The sequence below is a fragment of the Erithacus rubecula genome (genome assembly GCF_903797595.1).
Source record: "Erithacus rubecula genome assembly, chromosome: 23".
Taxonomy (NCBI): Eukaryota; Metazoa; Chordata; class Aves; order Passeriformes; family Muscicapidae; genus Erithacus; species Erithacus rubecula.
The window spans coordinates 7,149,749-7,168,208 of record NC_136675.1 but is presented as its reverse complement, the minus strand read 5'-3'; the positions used below and the strand labels follow the sequence as shown (position 1 = coordinate 7,168,208).

At 60.5% G+C, this 18,460-nt stretch overlaps 1 protein-coding gene across 1 annotated transcript; it reads right to left on the bottom strand.

The window, feature by feature from the left end:
- Positions 1–16,692: 16,692 nt before the first annotated feature.
- Positions 16,693–17,364, bottom strand: TRNP1 (TMF1 regulated nuclear protein 1). Its single transcript, XM_079325669.1, has one exon. It carries the CDS (start codon positions 17,202–17,204, stop codon positions 16,716–16,718), a length of 489 nt encoding a protein of 162 aa, XP_079181795.1. The 5' UTR covers positions 17,205–17,364; the 3' UTR covers positions 16,693–16,715.
- Between the last annotated feature and the right edge of the window lie 1,096 nt (positions 17,365–18,460).

Sequence of the window (18,460 nt, the reverse complement as noted above, 5' to 3'; positions counted from 1 at the left end):
TTTGTTAATTGTTAAATAATAAAAAAAAAACCAAAAACCAACTCTATATTTTCTCACAGCCTGTAGTCTGTCATTATTGTCCTCTCTGAGCAGAGGGGGTGATGGATCAGTCAGGCTGTGCCTGAAGCTCTGGTGGGTGAAATTCAGGCTCTGGTGGTGCTGCAGTGCTGTGTGAGGGGTGGCTGCTCCTGTGCAGCAGCTCTCTGTAGCTGCAGCCCTGGCTGTAGCCCCGTGCTCTGGGCAGGAGCAGGGGTGGCACGGGGCTGCAGAGGCACCAAAAACCCTCAGCCTTGCAGCAGCAGGATCGCTGCTGGGGTGCTGCAGCTGGCCGTGCTCCAGGCTGGCTGGAAGCGCAGGAATTCCTGCTGCCTGCAGCGCCCAAGGAGCGTCTCGCAGCGCGGCTGCTGCAGCCGTCCCTGCCCCGCTGCCCGCAGCCGAGGGTGGCACCAGCTCTGTGCAGACGCCTCGCTAGACCCAGCACGCCGTTTCCAGTCTATTTTTAATCTCTCTGTTTAGCTTTTTCCTTGCGGGGTGCCAGTGTTTTCTCCCTGGCTGTCCTCCTCCTCCCGTGCCCGGCCGGGTGCGCAGGCGGCTCCGGGAGCTGCTGCAGCGGCGGAGAGCGGCACAGAACAGCCGGGAACAGCAGAGAACAGCGTGTGTGTGTGTGGCAGCAGCACAGAACAGCGGCCAGGGCTCCTCTGGCCGTTCACAGCCGCGCTCGGGCTCCAGCCCCGCTCCTGGCGCTGCCAAGCGCGGCACAATCGCTCCATTGACGCCGCGTCCCGGCCCAAGGCTCGGGCTGGGCTGCGCAGGGATGGAACAGCCCCTATGCGAGCCTGGGGGTGAGGGGTGGCCGGAGACTCTGTCCCTGTGTCATTGTCACCCCCGAGCTCTCCTGCCCCGAGCCTAGGGGTGAGGGGTGGCCGGGGACTCTGTCCCTGTGTCACTGTCACCTCCCCCCGAGCTCTCCTGCCCCGAGCCTGGGGGTGAGGGGTGGCCGGAGACTCTGTCCCTGTATCATTGTCACCCCCGAGCTCTCCTGCCCTGAGCCTAGGGGTGAGGGGTGGCCGGGGACTCTGTCCCTGTGTCACTGTCACCTCCCCCCGAGCTCTCCTGCCCCGAGCCTGGGGGTGAGGGGTGGCCGGGGACTCTGTCCCTGTGCCATTGTCACCCCCGAGCTCTGCTCCCGGCGCCGCTCGGCTGCTGCTCCCCGCAGGGTCCGTGCTGCTCTCGGGGCTGTGCAGGGCTCGGAGCAGAACATGCACAGCAGCAGGCACAGCCCAGCGCGGCTCGGAGAGCTCCCAAACCCTCCCTGAGCTCTGCCGGACTCGGGGCCGCGACCATTTCCAGTGGGTGTAGAACATTCTGTGTGCACAGGCGGAGGAACCTTTAAAACGCTTTTTATTCCCTCTGCACATGGAGTATTTGCTCTGTTCATCTACAAATACAGGTTGCCACAGACTTTAACAGCTCCGTGATCTCCCTGACAAGCACCTTCTCTCGCCTCTCACTGCTGGGATGCAGCCTGCAAGGAGCAGCTCGGGCGTTCCCGTCCCTCCTGAGCCATGCCAAGCAGGGATCGGCTCTCGCCCGCCCCGCAGCATTCCAGCTTCCCCCGAAGCCCCGGGTGCCGGATGCCGGCTCTTCCCTGCTCCTCTTCCTCGCAGGAATGAGCCTCACGTGGCGGGGCTGGAAGGTGCTGCTGGTTTGCGCTGCCTCGCCTGGGTGGATCCCCGAGCCCGGACACACATTCCAGCTTGTAGAAACACGATGGCTCTGACAAATTTGATTGAAATCCTCTGCTGGCATCCCGAGGTGTTCCGGGCAATGACTGACAGCCGTGGCAGAGGCGTTTCCTGAGGAAAGGAGGAAAAGAAATGAATTGCCTCGTCACCCAGCCTGGAGGTGTTGCACAAGGGAGCCAAGGACGGGCTGTCCTTGCCCTCCTGTACCCCAGCCCGGGGTGTCCTTGCCCTCCTTGAACCTGTGGGGCTGTGAGTTGTGAGGTTCTGAGGCTGTGAGATGATGTGGGGCTGTGAGATGTGAGATTTGTTATCTCTTGTGCAGGTGAGAACTCGCGTTTCCCAGAGCTGGCTTTCAGCGCCAGCAGCTCGGCTCCCTCCGCAGCCGCTCCCCCCTCGCTTTGCGGGGATGGGGACGCAGCCCCGGCTGCTCGGGGTGGTTGATCCTTGCCCTCTCCAGCACCACGGCGTGTTTACCCTCCTTATCTCGCCGCTATCGAGGCCCGGGCTCAGCTGGAGCAGTGTCACCCTGCCTTCAAAGGGGAAGCCAGCGCTCCCCGGGCGGTTTGTGTGCCCTATATTTTTGCCTTGTAATCCAAGGAGGGGTTGGAGGCACGGCCACCCCTCCAGCCCTGCTCCCTTCCCCCCTTTCTGGCGTGGCTGGAACAGCTGATTACCTGAAGCATCCCTGCGCTAATGTGCAATTACAGGTGGCTTGTGCTGAAATCCCGGCTGAATCCGCGTGTCCGTGCCGTGACTCACCAAAGTGCTGCTGCCCTGCTGGATCCCGCACGCATTCCTTAAAGGCTGGACACAATGGTTAGCATGCCACTCGCCAGCCACCCTTCCCAAATGTCACCAGTGTAACGAGTTCAGCCAGTTTGTCCCTCTGCTCCTCCTTTCCCGCAGCCCGGGATGGTGCCGGCACGTTCCGGGGGCCAGGCTGAGCCCCGGCTGTGATCCCCCCTGGCAGAGGGGTTTTCTAGCAGGAATCAGCCCCTCAAAAGGTGAGATCAGAGACCAAAATCCCCAGAATGGGGTGGTGGGAAAGCAGGACAGACGCAGTGAGGGGTGGAGGAGCGCACGGCGCCCTCTCCACCGCCGGATCGCTCCCGGCCCGGCAGCTCCGGGCTTTGGGAACGTGCCCTTCCAGGGAAGAAGGAGCCCTCGAAGCCAAGCTGCTCATTTGGGGCAGGTGCTGCTGCTCGGACTGAGTAAGAGCATCCCCAGCTCTGCCCACGTCAGCGCTGAGCTCACCCCGGGAGGGGCCGGGCCCTCCGCCCCCACTAATGCCCAGGGAATCGGAGATGCTCGGCATTGCTAATGGCACTAATTGCCCCGTGGTAATTTAGCTGATGATTTGTTTTATCCAGGCGGGCTGAGTTGGGTCTGACCCATCGGCCCCGAGGCCATCGCGGTGTGCAGAAAGCCAGGAGAGAACAGGGGATGGTCCCACACAGGGCAGAGAGCAGGGGAGGGAACCGGGGCTGCTGCGGGTGACGAGCTCAGCGAGGCTGCGAATGTTGGCAGCCCCGAAACGCAGCAGGACCCTGGGGCAGGGGAGGGGGATTCTGCCCTGTGCCCCTCCCAGGTGAGACCCCACCTGCAGAGCTGGGACCCAACATCAGGAGGATGTGGAGCTGCTGGAACGAGCTCAGATGGGCCACAGAGATGTTCCAAGAGCTGGAGCCCCTCTGCTCTGAACCCAGGCTGGGAGAGCTGAAGGTGTTCGGCCTGGAGAAGAGAAAGCTCTGGGGAAACCTTAGAGCCCATCCCAGTGCCTAAAGGGGCTCCTGGAGAGCTGGAGAGGGACTTGGGACAAGGGCCTGGAGTGCCAGGACAAGGGGGAAGGGCTTCAAACTGCCAGAGGGCAGGGATAGGCTGGACATGAGGGATAAATTCTTCCCTGTGAGGGTCCCTTGGCAGCTCCTGCAGCTCCCCCAGCCCCAGGTAAGAGCAGAAGCCACGGGCAGCCGGGAAGAGCCGGCTCTGCCCCCAGACGAGGTGCTGGTGGGTTCTGGGGAGGCTGCTCGGGGGTTTGGGTGCCAGGCCCGTGTCTGTGGGCAGGCAGGGAGCTGCTCTGCTCCCCAGCTCAGCAGCTCCTCACTCAGCACCACGGGGGCGGGAGGGAGGCTCATCCCGCAGCCGGCGCTCCCTAAACCCCGGCAAGCCGGGATTACCGGCGTTATCCCCTAATTAAGGAAATCCCTCCTTCATTAGCCCCGGCAGGGCTGCAGCTTCCCTTCCCTTCCCTTCCCTTCCCTCGGGCAGGGGGTCCCCACTGCTCCCCCATGCCCTGGGTCTCTCCAAAGGAGTTTGGGGGATGTTTTCGGGTATAAAGGGGTGCCACGAGGTGTCACATGGCAGAGCCTGAATTCCAGCACAAGGTTTTGGGGTTGGGAAGGGGAGCCCAGCAGAGCTCAGCACGCCCTTGGGGCTGGCAGCACCAGCACCCCTGGATCCAGGGGTTGAGATTCTGGGAGCTCTCTGTGCAGGTGAGGCTTAAATTTCAGAAGTGTCCAGGCTGGTGAGCAGATCTGTGGCTCAGCCCTCAGACTTTGAGTCCCAGTCACAGGAAGGGTTTAACAGCTCTCAGGAAGCAGGGAGTGGGGAGAGCACATCCCTGTGCTCCCCTTTGGAAGGCTGAGCTGAGCTCTTGGGGCTCCCCACGGCACGAAGAGTCCCAGCAGCAGAAAGGAGCAGCAGCACCTGCTCCAAAACCCACACCGGGAACTTTTCCACCTGCTGCACCAGCTGTAGATCAAACCTCGGTGACCTGCGGGGCTGTCAAAGGGAGAATGGGCTTTTGGGGTTTGTTTAATGTCCCTGGAGCTGGGAAAGGACGTTCCCAGCCTCGCTCCTGTCCTTCCTTTGTTCCTGGGCTGGGCACTGTAGCGAGGAGCCCCAGCAGGGGCTGAGCTGCCCCGGCCTCTCTCCAGGGGCTGCAGCTGCTGGGCTGGTGCTCACAAGGATTTTCAGGGGTTGTCTGTTCTCTGGGGTTTCTCTCTCTGTGCTGAGGATGCCGTGCCAGCATCTCCCTGGGGCAGAGCAGCTTTCCCCAAAAAAGGATGGGGGAGAATCCTGTCCCGGCTCTCCGTGTGTCCTGCAGCCCCCGCCCGCTGTGGGCAGGGGATGCGGGCCAGGGTGGGAGCTGGGAGCTCTGGGTGAGGCTCCCCAGCAGCGGGAGGGTTCTGTGTGTGGGATTTGGCCGCGGCTCCTCCTCCGGGCAGCCGCTTCCCCCTCAGAGGGGTTATCAGAGCAGCCGCCGCTTTCCCCCGGCAGCGATAGCACAAGGACACGGCAGCTCCTGGGGACGCGGGGACCTCGGCACCGGCCCCTGGCTTTGCTATCGCAAGGCAAAGAGCTGAAAACAGCCAGGGAAAATAAACCCAGGGCTCCGTGTGGGAGCCCCGCTGGCATCAGCAAAACTTTCCATGGAAATCGGTGGCACTCGGGGACAAAACTTCACCTCGGGGACACGCGAAGGGGACACAGGGAGGGGACACACTTTGTCCCCCACACCCTGGCTGCTGTTTGCTCATCCAAGGGACCAAAGCTTTGCTGCTGATGGGATGCTGGTGCTCCCCACGGGGATGGGTTTTTATGGGATGTCGAGGCGGTGTCCCAGAGCCCGGGGGTGATGCCCAGCCCGGGAAGTCGCGGTGCCAGAGCCACCACGGCCATCCCTGCCAGCCCCAGTCCCTGCCCGTCCCCACCCCTGCCACCCCCAGTCCCCGCGTGTCCCCCCGGTGCGTGTTTCTCTCGGCAGTCCCCGGGCAGGAATGTTTCCCCTCTGCCCAGCGAAAGTGGAGGCAGGAATTGCTGGAATAGCGACAGGCTGAGTAACAGCGCTAACTTTATTCTCGAAACAAAGGGCAGTGTCCCTGCGCCCAGCGCTGCTCCCGCTGCCGGCCGTGCGGGGGCCAGGGCTGGGGAGCGCCCGAATTCCTGTCCCGGGGACCCCCGGGCCGGCTCCCCCTCTGCTGCTCCCGCCGGCCAAAGGCGCTTTTCCAGGAGCCGAGAGAGGGGTCAAATGGCACAGAAAGGCCGGGATTCCCCTCCGAGGGAGCTCTTCCCAGGGCTTTTCCCTCTGCAGGTGTATCCCCAGCCTGTCCTGGGGATTTAGGGGGGCTGCGAGCTTGGTGTGGACATCAAACATCCCTGAGCACCCCGCGCCTGCCCCCCACTCCCAGCTGCTGGGATGGGGTGCTCACCCAACCCTGCCCTCCCCTCTGCCCCTGCCGGGGTGAATTCTCACTCTGGGGGTGTCCAGGGAGGGGATCCCCTCATCAGAGCCCACGAACCCAAATTTGACAGCACCTCCTGCTCTGAGGAAGGCACAGAGGCCAGGGATCACCCCTGAAACCCTCACCCCTGGACCCTCACCCCTGAAACCCTCACCCCTGGACCCTCACCCCTGAACCCTCACCCCTGAACCATCACCCCTGAAGCCAGCCCCAGGCTGGGCTCCTGCAGGCAGGAGCAGAGTTTGGGGTTTGGGGTTTGGGGTTTGGGGTTGGTCCCAGCAGGATCCCTGTGAGCAGCCTTGGTGCCAGGGCTGGCCTTGGCCACAGGGCTCGGGGCAAGGCAGAGCTTTCCAAAACAAATATTTGTGCAGTGCAACAACACGTGGGAAAGAGCAGGATTTGCTTCCCTGGCTGCAGGGGGAGGTTCCCAGGGAGCTGGGCTCGGCCGTGGGGGCTCAGCCCTGCCCTGACCTGTCACTGCTCAGGTTCTGATCCTCCCGGGTTTGCACTAAATGGGTTTTAATTTGCAATCCACAAGGGGAATCGCTCTTGCATGGATTCAGAAAATCCCTCTGGACGTGAGGGAGGGATGGGACTGTCCTGTGCCTGGCTCTGCCCTGCTATCCGTGCCAGAGGATCTCAAGGACCCCAAACCTGGCCCCAAACGTCCTGGTCCCTTTCTTCATCACTTTCAACATGAGACTGTCCTGCTCTGAAAATCCCTCCTGCTCTGGCACCCCGGGGTGGTGACACTCCCCTGATGCTGCTGCAGCTCCAGAGGGTTCCCCTGTAGGAAATGGGGAGGGACCCCGAGCAAAAGGCAGAGCTGGGGCACAGCCCTGAGCCCCCAAATCTCCTGAACTCCCCGGCTCCTCCTGGCCTGGCACAGGGCGAGGGACCTGAGCAGCGAGGGTCAGCACTAATTGGGAATTAGGGCACAGAGAGCCCCGGGTGAGGCCGGGGCAGTGGCACCAGGGCCTGCTGTGAGCTCTCCTCCTCCTCCTCCTCTCCAGGACGCACCAGCAGCAAGGTCAAAGGTCAAATTTAAACCCCTTTGTGTTTTATCGCAGCGCATCCCTGTGCCCGGCAGGGCTCGCAGCGGCTCTGGGGGTCCCTGGTGCCTCCCCCCTGCCCCGGGGAGGGCAGGACCCCCGGCACAGGGCTGGCTGTCCCTGTGTCCCCAGGGCTGCCGGCACGCCCCGAGCATGTTGTTCCCCCGTGCCCGCTGGGGCTGCCAAGGATGAGCAGGGCTTCCCCAGGGCTCTCCATAACGGGAGCTGCTCCCGGCCCCTCTTCCCTCCTGCTCCTCTCCATAAGAGGCGAGGCGGGGAGAGCCGAGAGCAGCCCGGGCCTGGCTCTGCTCCCCGGATTCCTTTCCTGCCTGTCAGCGACCGATTTAGTGCCCAGCGTCAGCGCCGGCCGGCACAGCCCGGGGACAGCGCTGCTGCTGCCGGGGGTCCCGTGGGGGCCACGGGCTCAGGCTGTGCCGGGGCTGTTCCCATCCAAACAGCCCGGGGGTCCTGGTGTCCCCCACCTCATGGCACAGGGATCTTACTTTCCCTTCCCTTCCCTTCCCTTCCCTTCCCTTCCCTTCCCTTCCCTTCCCTTCCCTTCCCTTCCCTTCCCTTCCCTTCCCTTCCCTTCCCTTCCCTTCCCTTCCCTTCCCTTCCCTTCCCTTCCCTTCCCTTCCCTTCCCTTCCCTTCCCTTCCCTTCCCTTCCCTTCCCTTCCCTTCCCTTCCCCTTACACAAGTGATGCACCAACCCTTGCAGAGGGATTTACCAGCCTCCTCTCCTCCCCCTGAGCTGCTGCCGTTCTCCAGGGGCTGCTCCCACCCATCCCAACTCAGAAAACCAAGTGGTCAGCGCGATGGGGGCCCAGGATGGAGCTCAGCTTGTGGTGAACCACTTTGGGGGGCTCCATTGGCATCTGGCTCCCCCCATTTATAAGGATGAGCCGGGACGTGCACAGAATCACACCTTGGGGAATTGCAGCAGAAAATGTCACTTTGCTTTCTGTAGATCTGAGACGTTTTGGGGCTTGGGAGAGAATGGACCAGATGCTCGATGAGCATCAGCCCAACCGCACTGGTAACCACCGAGCTGCGAGTCCAGGCTGCTCCTCATCTCCCCAGGGCTCATCACTTCCCCTCCCTCCGCTGACAGCTCCAGATAAATCAGCCTTGAAGAGGAAAATGGGCTGATTTGTGTGTTTTGTTTTCCCACGTCAACATATCTGAGTGTTTTCATACCTTGCGGGGCAGCTGCTGCAAAGAACAAAGCCCATCCGTCAGGGGAGTTAAAATTAGATGAGATTCTTCTCTGCCTCACCATTCTGCGCGGTGTGTGTGAGGTGGGGGTTTTGCAGCACCATTTCCTCGGTATTGTGTGTGGAGAGGCTGTCCCTCAGGGCAGGGTGTCTGCACCACTTCTCTTTCTTCTCCTGAAAGGCACCAAACCCACCCTTTCAACCCCTGCATCTTGAAAAGGCGCTGGGATCTTCCTCCCACCTGCTGTCCCACTCTTCCTCTCTGAAAATATTCCAGCCTAGCAGGCAGCCAGGATCAGACTCCAGCCACGTCATGGTCCCCCTCCTGAGTGCCTCTGCCTTGGGAAGACATTTTCAGGAAACATCTCCTCCCTGATTAACAGATTGGGGTAATATTTTTTCTCAAGACCCTTTTTAGAGCTGATAACCTGCTGGGCTCAGCTGGGCTGTCCCCGGGGAGCACTTGGCCAGCCTGGCCTGTCGTTAAATGAAGACTAGTAATAAGGAAAAATTGAAAGTGGTGGTTTAATGATTGGAACTGCTCCTCTTCCACAGCTATCTGTCTGCCTATCTAAACACAGATATACATTTTCTAAACACAAGGTGCCAACATTCCTGCTCTGAGATGGGCGAAGCAGCTGAGAGCCAAACACAAGGATTTAAAAGAGCAATATTAAATAAATTATGTCCAATGAAAGCCTTAGGCTGAAGGAAATGCTCTGCCAATAGATATTTATTTACATGGAGAGGAAAACGGCTGGAAACAGATTTTTTTCCTCTCTCTCAAGGTTTTGGCTTCAGCAGTTTGAGGGAGAGGATGTTTGATGTATAAATCCCTTCCTGCTGCTGGGTTTAGTGGAGGCAGAACCAGCCCCGGTTCAGGGAGGTGTTGGCTTAGATAAAATGACAGTGTGACACTCGTGTCCCCAGCGCAGTCAGGGTGGCAGTGTGACACTCGTGTCCCTATAATAAAACCCTAAAAAGAACTTCAAAAAGCTCCAAAATTCCCATTTAAAACGCTCGGAAAAAAACCTTTTAAAACCCCCCAAAAAACGGCAAAGACCCTTTAAAAACTCAAAAATTCCTCCAAAAAACTCCTTTAAAAATCCCTTTAAAAAGTGCAAAAACCCATTTTAAACTCCTTTAAAAAAACCAAAAGAACCACAAAAAAATAAATAAAAAAAAAAAAAAAACAGAAAGCCTCAAAATTAAAAAAAAAATCCCCAAAACCTTTGAAATATCCGCCAAACCGCTTTAAACCCGGGGGCGGGGCCCGGCAGTCACGTGTCCTGGCGCAGACATCGCCAATGGAGCGCGGAGCGATCGCCGGTACCGGGACTGGGGCACAACGTCAGTGCAGCCACAGCCGCGCCCCCTTGTGGTCACAGCCGGGAACTGCAGCACCCCCGGATCTCAAGCGCGACTATTCGAGCGCAGAGCGATGGATCGACAGACACGAGCTTGGGTTTTGGGCGAAACTCGGGTGTCACAGCGGATTTTTGGGATAAATCTCCAAATCTGGGGAGATTTGGGGCCAAATCTTCAATTTTTGCTAAAACCACCTCATCCCAAAAATGTGAATTTTTGGGGCTCCCTTCACCATTTTTGGGGTGAAATAATTCCAAAATAATTCCCAAAAATTCCACACAGACACTGGGGAAGCTTCCATGTGGATTTAATGATTTGGGGGATTCAAACCACCCAATTTTTAGCTCTTTTGAATGAACTTTGCTGGTTGAACAAAACCCACCTGTGAACAACAGAGGGTTGGAAAAAGTCTGGTTGTTTGTTTTTGGGGTTTTTTGCCTGAAATCCTGGTTTCCCACAGTGACTGGGAGAACTGGGGCTCGATGCCACCAAGGGAAGGACAAGCACCACACTGTGGAACAGGGACAGGGGGAAACCTGGAGCTGTGTCTCTGGAAGGGAAACCCCACAACTCCAAACCTGTCCTTTTGAGGATTATGCTGTTGCAGTTTTTTAGGAAATCCTCCCCTACACCCCAGAGCCCAGGGATCTCTGGATCCTCCCGAGGGAAGGGCTGCAAGCAATAACTGGTGCTTTTGGCAATTAATCTTGTTAAACTCTTAATGAAGCGTGGTCAGGTTACAGGGCTCCCGTCATCTCAGATTGCTGGGGACTAGCAGGGACAGGGAATGGGGCAGGGAGGGGAGGGGGTGTCCCTGAGAGCCTCCTCTGGCCATCCCTGCTGCAGGGTCGGGAGCTGGGCTTCATATCTACCCGTTCCATCCCTTATATTCTGTTTTACGTGTTCATTATCAATTACAGACATCGAGGCTGCAGGGGGAATCTGTGCAGCGGGAGATGGGACAGTGAGCAAGGCAGAACCACTCAGCAGCACCTTGCCCTTTGCTGCACACGTCATGGAGCTATTTTGGGGACCATCCCTCACTGCTCTGCCCTCCCCAGGATTTGCCAATCCACAGATTTGGCTGCTGTGGGTGTAGGGAGAACCTGACGCTGCAGGGAAGGGGCAGGTGCAGGTCTCAGGGTGCTTGGGATCGGTCTGGGGAGGAGCAGGAGGATCATTCCCCTTTTTGGGGACACGGGGGGAGCAAGAGGATCATTCCCCTTTTTGGGGACATGGGGGGAGCAGGAGGATCACACCCCTCTGGGGACACAGGAGGAGCAGGAGGATCATTCCCTTTTTTGGGGACATGGGAGCAGCAGGAGGATCCTTCCCTCCGTGGGGACACTGCCCAGGCTGGAGCTTGGAGCACCTGCAGGCTTTGGGAAGGAGCAGCTGTGGCACGGGCAGAGGCTGTGATGGGATTAGGGCAGCCAGCACTAAAAATAGAGATGCTGAGAGTTGGCCTGTGCTGGGGAACTCGGGGCTGGCCTAGGCAGCCCTGGGCTGGAGGTGACAGGCAGGGATACCTGAACCCTGGAAAATCGTGTCTTGGACAGTCCTGGCTGTGCCAGCTCCAGCCAGACCTTCCTGGAGGGAAGGAGGCATTAAGAACCCCTGTCTCCAAACCCACGAGTGGCAGCATTAATTAAAACCCCATTTCCCTTAAAGGGCTTGTTTAAAAAGGGCCCAAATGCAGGGACAGATCTGTTCCGAACACCCAAACATTTGGAAGAGGGGTGTGAGGAGGAGGGTGAGGCTGACCAAGGCGTTTTCTGCCGCTCATCACCCAAAAGCAGAGGGTCTGTGGGACACCATGGTGCAGCTGTGCCAGGGACGAGGAGCAGCCCAGCCGAGCCTCACCCCAGCTCTGCCAGGCCATGGAGGGCACGGGCAGCACCCCAGGGTGCTGGGGCACCCACCAGGCTCACACGGACCCCGCGGCACCGATTTGCATCCCAGCCCAGCCCTGCCCAGCTCTGCAGCATCCCTGACCCATCCCTGCCTCCATCCTGCCCAGGACCGGGACACGGCACCACCCACAGCCCGCCACTCCTCCCGCAGGATCTCCCCGCGATCCCGCTGCCCCTGGGGCTCCCGTGGTCAGAACACGCAGGAGAAGGGCAGGGGCAGCCGTGGGCTGGGATGGAGAATCCTGCTCTGGGCACGGGGACTCGGGCTGGGCACAGGAGCGAGCGGGGCAGGAATTGGGACCATTGACTTGCAGGGCAAAACAACCCGATTGCTGAGGTTCAGCGAGATCCGTGACTTAAGGAGCTTTAGTGGCAAAGAGAGAAGTGAACCAAGAGCAGCTTAACACAGTGAGGCGAGCACTGAGCATCCAGGTGCCGTGGGATGGGTTCTGAGGCTGGAATAACCCCAAGGTGGATTCATCCCCCACCTGGCAGCCACAGGGGACAGAACTGAAAATACGGGATTTATGGGATTTCTCAGCACACCTGAACTGGGATGAAGCACAAGGCTGCTCGTCCAGGTCACATCCCAGCCCCTGCAGACCCCTCCGGACGCCGAGAGCCCTGCTCAAGGCATGGAAGGAGATCAGAACTCCTGGGCGGGACAGGCTCGTGGGAGCCCAGCCTCAGCTGCTGGAGGGATAAATCAGAGGCCGGGGGGCTGTTCCCAGCCTCCGGGGCTGCTCGGGGCTGGGATCGCCTCTCGGAGGAGGAAAAGCCGGAGCGGAGCCGCTCCCGTCGCGCCGGGGCTCCGGCGGCGCCCTCTCGTGCCCTGACGGGCTGTTCCTGTCCCTGTTCCTGTTCCTGTCCCTGTCCCTGTCCCCTGTCCCTCTGTCCTTTCCCTGTCCTGTCCCCTGTGCCCGATCTCCACTGCTCTGGTACCGTCCCTGTCCAACCCTCCACGTCACCCTCGCCCCGTCCCTTCACCGCCCTTCATCACTTTTGCACCAACTCTGTCCCCTCCGCATCACCCTGTCCCTGTCCCCACTCATCACTGTCCCACTACCTGTGTCATCCCCTCCACGACTCTCTCACCATCCCTCTCTCACCATCCCTGTCCCCACTCCATCACTCTCCCACATTCCCTGCCTTCCCCTCTCTCTCATTTCAGCCCTGGGCAGTGCCTGTCTCTCCCTCACAGGAATTAGCAGTGGAAAGGGGAGAAGCCAGGCTTAGGTATTAACGTGCCACATTAATTTCCTTTTTCCCAGAAAGTCTGTAACAATAATCCCATAACCCCCACAAGTGTCGGTGCTGTTTATGTAACGGCGCTGGCAGGAGGCAGCGGGGTTATGTAAAACCCTCCTGAGCCTGGGGCTGTCCCGGGGCCACAGGAGATCCCTCCTGAGCCTGGGGCTGTCCCGGGGCCACAGGAGATCCCTCCTGAGCCTGGGGCTGTCCTGGGGCCACAGGTGGTCCCTGTTGCCCTGTCCTTGTGCTGGAGCTGCTCTGTGTTTGCTCTCCCTGCTCTGACCCCAAACGGGACCAGCACCCCTGGCAATGGTGGTGCCAGCTGGGGCTTCCTTCTTGGGGAGACAGGCCAGCTTCTATTTCCTTTTAATTCCTGTTCCTGATACTCCTGGGATCACTTCTCACTCCAGCATCAACCTGGGGAGCTGCTGTTACTGCTCCAGTCCAAAATCCAGGTCTGGCCACAGCTGCCATCCCCACCCTCCCTGGAGCTGCCCTTGCTGCTCCTCCTGCCAGACAGGGGAACATCCCAGGAGGTGGATGGGGATGGGGATGAGATGGAGATGGGGATGGGGATGGGGATGGGGATTATGGAGATGGAGATGATGGAGATGGAGATGGAGATAGAGATAGAAGGGGATGGAGATGGAGATGCAGATGGAGGTGGATGTGCTTCTCCCCATCCTTTGAAATCCTGAGTGTGGCCTTCCCTGGGCACCTGGGGCAGACAGGGGCCCCCACTGCAGCTCTTGGCAGGGTGCTGAGGAGGGTTGGCCTCTCCTTGCCCTTCCACCTACCCTCTCTGGCTGCATCAGCCTCCCCCATCCCACAGGAAAATGGGAATAAGTGTGTGAATTGCAATGGATGTCATGTTCCAGCTGAAGACCCTCCAGGAATACAAAGTGGGATGAAACTCTACCCTTATAGAGACTGGAGGGCCGAGAGGAGCCATCACACACAGGGATTTTTAATGATTTTGGTCTTTCTGGTTTAATGGAGTTGATTTATATAAATTTAAGGTCTTTCCCTGCATTGCCTCTAAATCGGTTCTGCTCTAATCAGGTCAAAAGCTGATTTGCAAATAATCACCAGAGAAAGGGGAAAAAACTGAGGGATTTAAGCCCAAGCTGTGCATTCCATACTATTAATTGAAAGCCAGGAGAGATAATGTGTCTCTTCTCCTGGCTGAGTCCCCTAAGCTGCTCTTAGCAGGAAATTCTGCTCTGGGCTCCGGGAATCACCTTCCAGCTGGGATTACACAGGGGAAAATCTCCCCTGGCACTGGGGGAGTGAAAGGGCAGGAATTGGGGAGCACCGAGAGGTGTCGGAGCATTCCCAGCTCTGCACAAAACCCGAGCTGTCTGCAAGCTGGGATTGATGGGGAAACGGCAGAGCCCCTGAGCCTGGGAGCTTCAATATTTCTGCAGGTGTTTGTGTGCAAGCTGTGCCTTGTTTGGCACTCAAGTTGTGCCTTGTTTGTCACCTTATGTGAGTTTGACAGGACAGATCGTGGTAGGTATATATTTATATTATTTATATTTATATTCCGTGATATCCTGCTGCAGGAATTCTGAACATATTTTTCCCCGTCTCCCCACATGCTCAGAGGAGGGAAGAGGTCGATAATCAGAGAAATCCACCCTGGTATTAATTACATGCCATTACCGGGGCTTATTGCTAATCCCCATTCTAATCACCCTCCCGGTTATATTTCAACCAGCACCTCAGGACGCTGCATGTAATGAATAAAATAGATATCAAAGTTTATTCCAGAGCACGGGCAGCACGGTGCGGGCAGGGTTACACAACAGACCTGCTGCCACACGCGGCACATTCGGACGTCAGTGAAATCCCCCCCACCCACCCAAACCCCAAACCCAGTGCTTTGGTGTGGCTTTTTTTTTTTTTTTTTTTTTTTTAATTAAAATAAATAAATAATTAGCAGGAGGACTTATGGCTTTCCAGGGCGTTCATGCAGCTGCTGCGGAGCTTGGCACGGCTCGGTGAGGGACCCCCGGGAGGGCTGGGGACGGAGGGGCAGCGGGACCGCGGGGTTCGGCACTGAGCTCTGCAATTCCCGGCGGGGAGCGGCCGCTGCCGCCCGCTCCGAAGTGTCCTGAGGCCGGCTCAGGGCTGGGGACAGCGGCGGGGACAGCGGCGGGGACAGCGGCACAGGCTTCCAGTCCGGAGAGATCCTTCATCCTGGAGAGAGATCCTTCATTCCCGGCAGGGATCCTTCATCCCCGGCAGGGATCCTTCATTCCGGACGCGGATCTTTCATTCTGGACAGGAATCCTTCATCCCCGGCAGGGATCCTTCATCCCGAGCCCATCTCCGCCTCCTCGTTCCTTCTGCCAGCCGGCAGTCACCGCCTCCGCCGCCAGGTGACATTGGGTGTCCCCAAGGACGCTGCTGGAAGCACCGGGAGCCTTCATGTGTCCGTGCTCGGTCAGCGATGGGAGCAGTCCCGGGCTGTGCTCGGTGTTCGGTGCCCGGTGCCCGGTGCTCGGTGTTCGGTGCCCGGTGCTCCGTGCCCGGTGCCCGGTGCCCCGTGCCCGGTGCCAGCGGATCCCGAGTCCCGCTCCCTTCCCTGCCCAGGGACGGTGCAGCAGGGGCGGCCCCGAGCCCGCTCGGCTGTGCCGAGGTTTGCAGAGGGCACGTCAGGGCTGTCCCGAGTCAGTCACAGTCCCACCGCTGTCCCAAGGGCTGGGGTCCCCTCCTGGGGGCCGTGGGGCTCGGACGGGGAAGGGGCCTTGCCCCAGAGTGGCTGCTCTGAACCTGCTGCCTGCAGGAGGGACGCGACCCCACACCGGGCTGGGGGTGCTGGCGGCAGAAACACCCCCAAACCTCCGAACCCGGCAAGATCCGCCAGGGATCCCAGACTCCGAAGGGTCTCCCAACCCCAGAACCTGCTGGTCCCCCAACTCACTGTGTCCCCCCAGTTCTACACACCCTGGACCCTGACCCTGCAGGGTCCTTCAGGCACTACAACCCTCAGGGACGCTCTCCCCACCGAATTCCTCAGGGCACCCCGAGGTCCCCAGACCCTGCTGGGTCCCCTGGAGTGCCTTAATACCGCAAGGTCCCCTGTGGAATCCCAAATACCCCAAAATTTCCCCCCATCAGACCCCTCAGGCCACTGCTGGAGTCCCCAGACCCTGCTGGGTACCCCCACCCCACAGAGTCCCTAAGACCCTGCAGGATCCCCCTGGCACCCTCAAGGATGCTTAAACCCTTCTGACCCACAGGGTCCCATCCCACTGGACCCCTCAGACCTTCCCCACCCTGCAGGATCCCTCTGGGATCCCCAAATCCATTGGGTTCCAGCCCATCGGATTCCCCAGACTCTGCTGAGTTCCCCCCACCCCGTCGGGTCCCCTGGACCCTTCACAATCTGCAGAATTCAACTGTAACCCCAGACCCCACTGTGTCACCCACACCAGGTGGTCCCCCCAGATCCTGCAGGGTCCCCGAGGCCCCCCCTCACACTCACCAAGGTGCCCCCGACCCCAGGATCCCCAAACCCACCAGGTCCCATCCCATCAGAGTCCCCAGGACTCCCTGAACGACCCCAGGTCCTGCTGGATCCCCCCCCCCCAGCACATCAGTGAGCCAAACCAGGCATCCCTGAACTTTCAGAGCCCCCAAACCCCCTGGCTCCCCGCGAATCAAAACCCCTCAAGTACCCCAGACCCCTCCAGCTCCTCAAACCTCCCGTATCCCCACCATTTAGGCTTCCCAAGACCCTCGGAAGGATCCCTCCCATTATGGGGTCCCCCAGATCCTGCAGGGTCCCCCAGATCCATCGAAGTGTCCCCCACTCTCAGAACCCCCTGGGTCCCCACGGATCAAACCCTCTCGATCACCCCAGACCCCCGGAGCCCCCCGGCAGCCCCAGCCCCCGCCAGCCCCCGCCAGCCGCAGTCCCTAGGCGGAGCCGCGGCTCGCAGCGGGCAGGCGGCGCACGGGGGTACCGGCGGCGGCGCCGCGGCTCCGGCCGGGAGCCCAGGGCACGCAGCTGCGGAGCGCTCGGGCGGCCGCCAGCAGCGCTCCGGGCCGGGGCCGCGGGCGGCGGCGCAGCCCCTTCTGCAGCCGCTGGCTCTGGGCCGCCAGGGCGAGCTGAGCCTGAGCCACGCCGGCCCCCAGGCGGCCCAGGGTCTCCGCACGGGCCGCCAGGCGCAGCTCGGCGTGCAGCAGAGCGCAGTGAACCTGCCGCACCCGCCCCTCCAGCTCGGCCGCCGCCCGCCGCCGCCCCTCGGCCGCCACCAGCCTCCGCCGCGCCGCCGCCAGCTCCACCGGGCCGGGAGCGCCGCTGCCGCCGTCCCCGGGACCGGCGCCGGGGCCGCCGCGGGACGGGCGCTGCGCTTCGCCGCCGCCGGGGCCGGGAGGTGCCGGTGCCGCCGCTGCTGCAGCCATGGGAGCGGAGCGGCGGCGGAGGATGCGGCGGGGATTTATAGCCCGGGGGCGGCGCTGGCGGCGGCGGCTCGGCCCCGGCGGGGGCGGCAACGGCACGGGGAAAGGGGGTGGGGGACACGAGAGCCGGGACCGGGACCGCACAGCCCGGGGCCCGGTGCGGGCCGGCTATGGGCTCCATCCTGCACGGGCTCGGTACCGCCCCGGTGCCGGCACTGACGGGATCCCGGGCTCGGTACGGTACCGCTGCCGGTATTAATGGCTCCCCGGGATCGGTACGTTACCGGTGCCGGTGTTGATGGCACCCCGGGCTCCGTACGGTACCGGTGCCGGTATTGATGGCACCCCGGGCTCGGTACGGTACCGGTGCCGGTGTTGATGGCAACCCTGGCTCGGTACGGTACCGGTGCCGGTGTTGATGGCACCCCGGGCTCGGTACGGTACCGGTGCCGGTATTGATGGCACCCCAAGCTCCGTACGGAACAGCCCTGGCAGAGCTGCTCTGGCTCGGTATGGCCCGGTACCGGCGGCACCCGGTCCGCGCTAGGTACCAGTACCGGGAACCAGGCTCGGTTCCTCTCGGTGGCGTTAGTGGTGCTGGGAAACTGCCCTGGTTTGGAGGGGTGGGTGGGAAATGAGGGGGTGGGATCCCAGGGAAGGCTGAGAAAGTCACCGAGGGGTCACGGGGAAAGGGCGGACCGGGAGTGGCCGCGGCTGTCCTTGGATGTGTGGCTGTCACAGCAACGTCGCTGCCACGTCGTTGTCATTGACAGGGTATTGATAAACATTAATATATTTATTAATATTTTAGGAGTGGGCTGGCAGGGGAGGGGGCTGCAGAGGGAGCTGCCGCTGCCACCTTGCTCCCCCCAGGACCTGGTTTTTGGGGTTCCTCCTGTTGGAATGGCATCTTCGTGTGGGTGCGTGGGGCTCACATCGGAGCAGCAGAGATGACAGAACCCAGGTGTCAGGGTTCCATCCCACCCCCCGACTGGAATAAAAGCCGAAGCCAAAAACAAGAACCGAGCTTAAATCTGTTTAAGGCAGAGCCGCATCCAGGCCTTCAGGGGATGTCGCCCACGAGGCTGGTGACATTTCTGCTTTCCTTACCTTAGGAGGAAAAAAAAGCCCCATCTCTTGTGCTTTGCATCACATTCGTGCTCCTGCCAGGCTGCCACACGTCTGCCAAGCACCGGAGCGGCGTCAGCGGCTGCTGCGTCACCGCTCCGGCCCCCGCGGCGGCTCGGCCCATGCCCGGC

What these genes read in the sequence shown, in the direction of transcription:
- TRNP1 (XM_079325669.1), bottom strand. Translation starts at nt 17,204, where the DNA reads ATGGCTGCAGCAGCGGCGGCACCGGCACCTCCCGGCCCCGGCGGCGGC.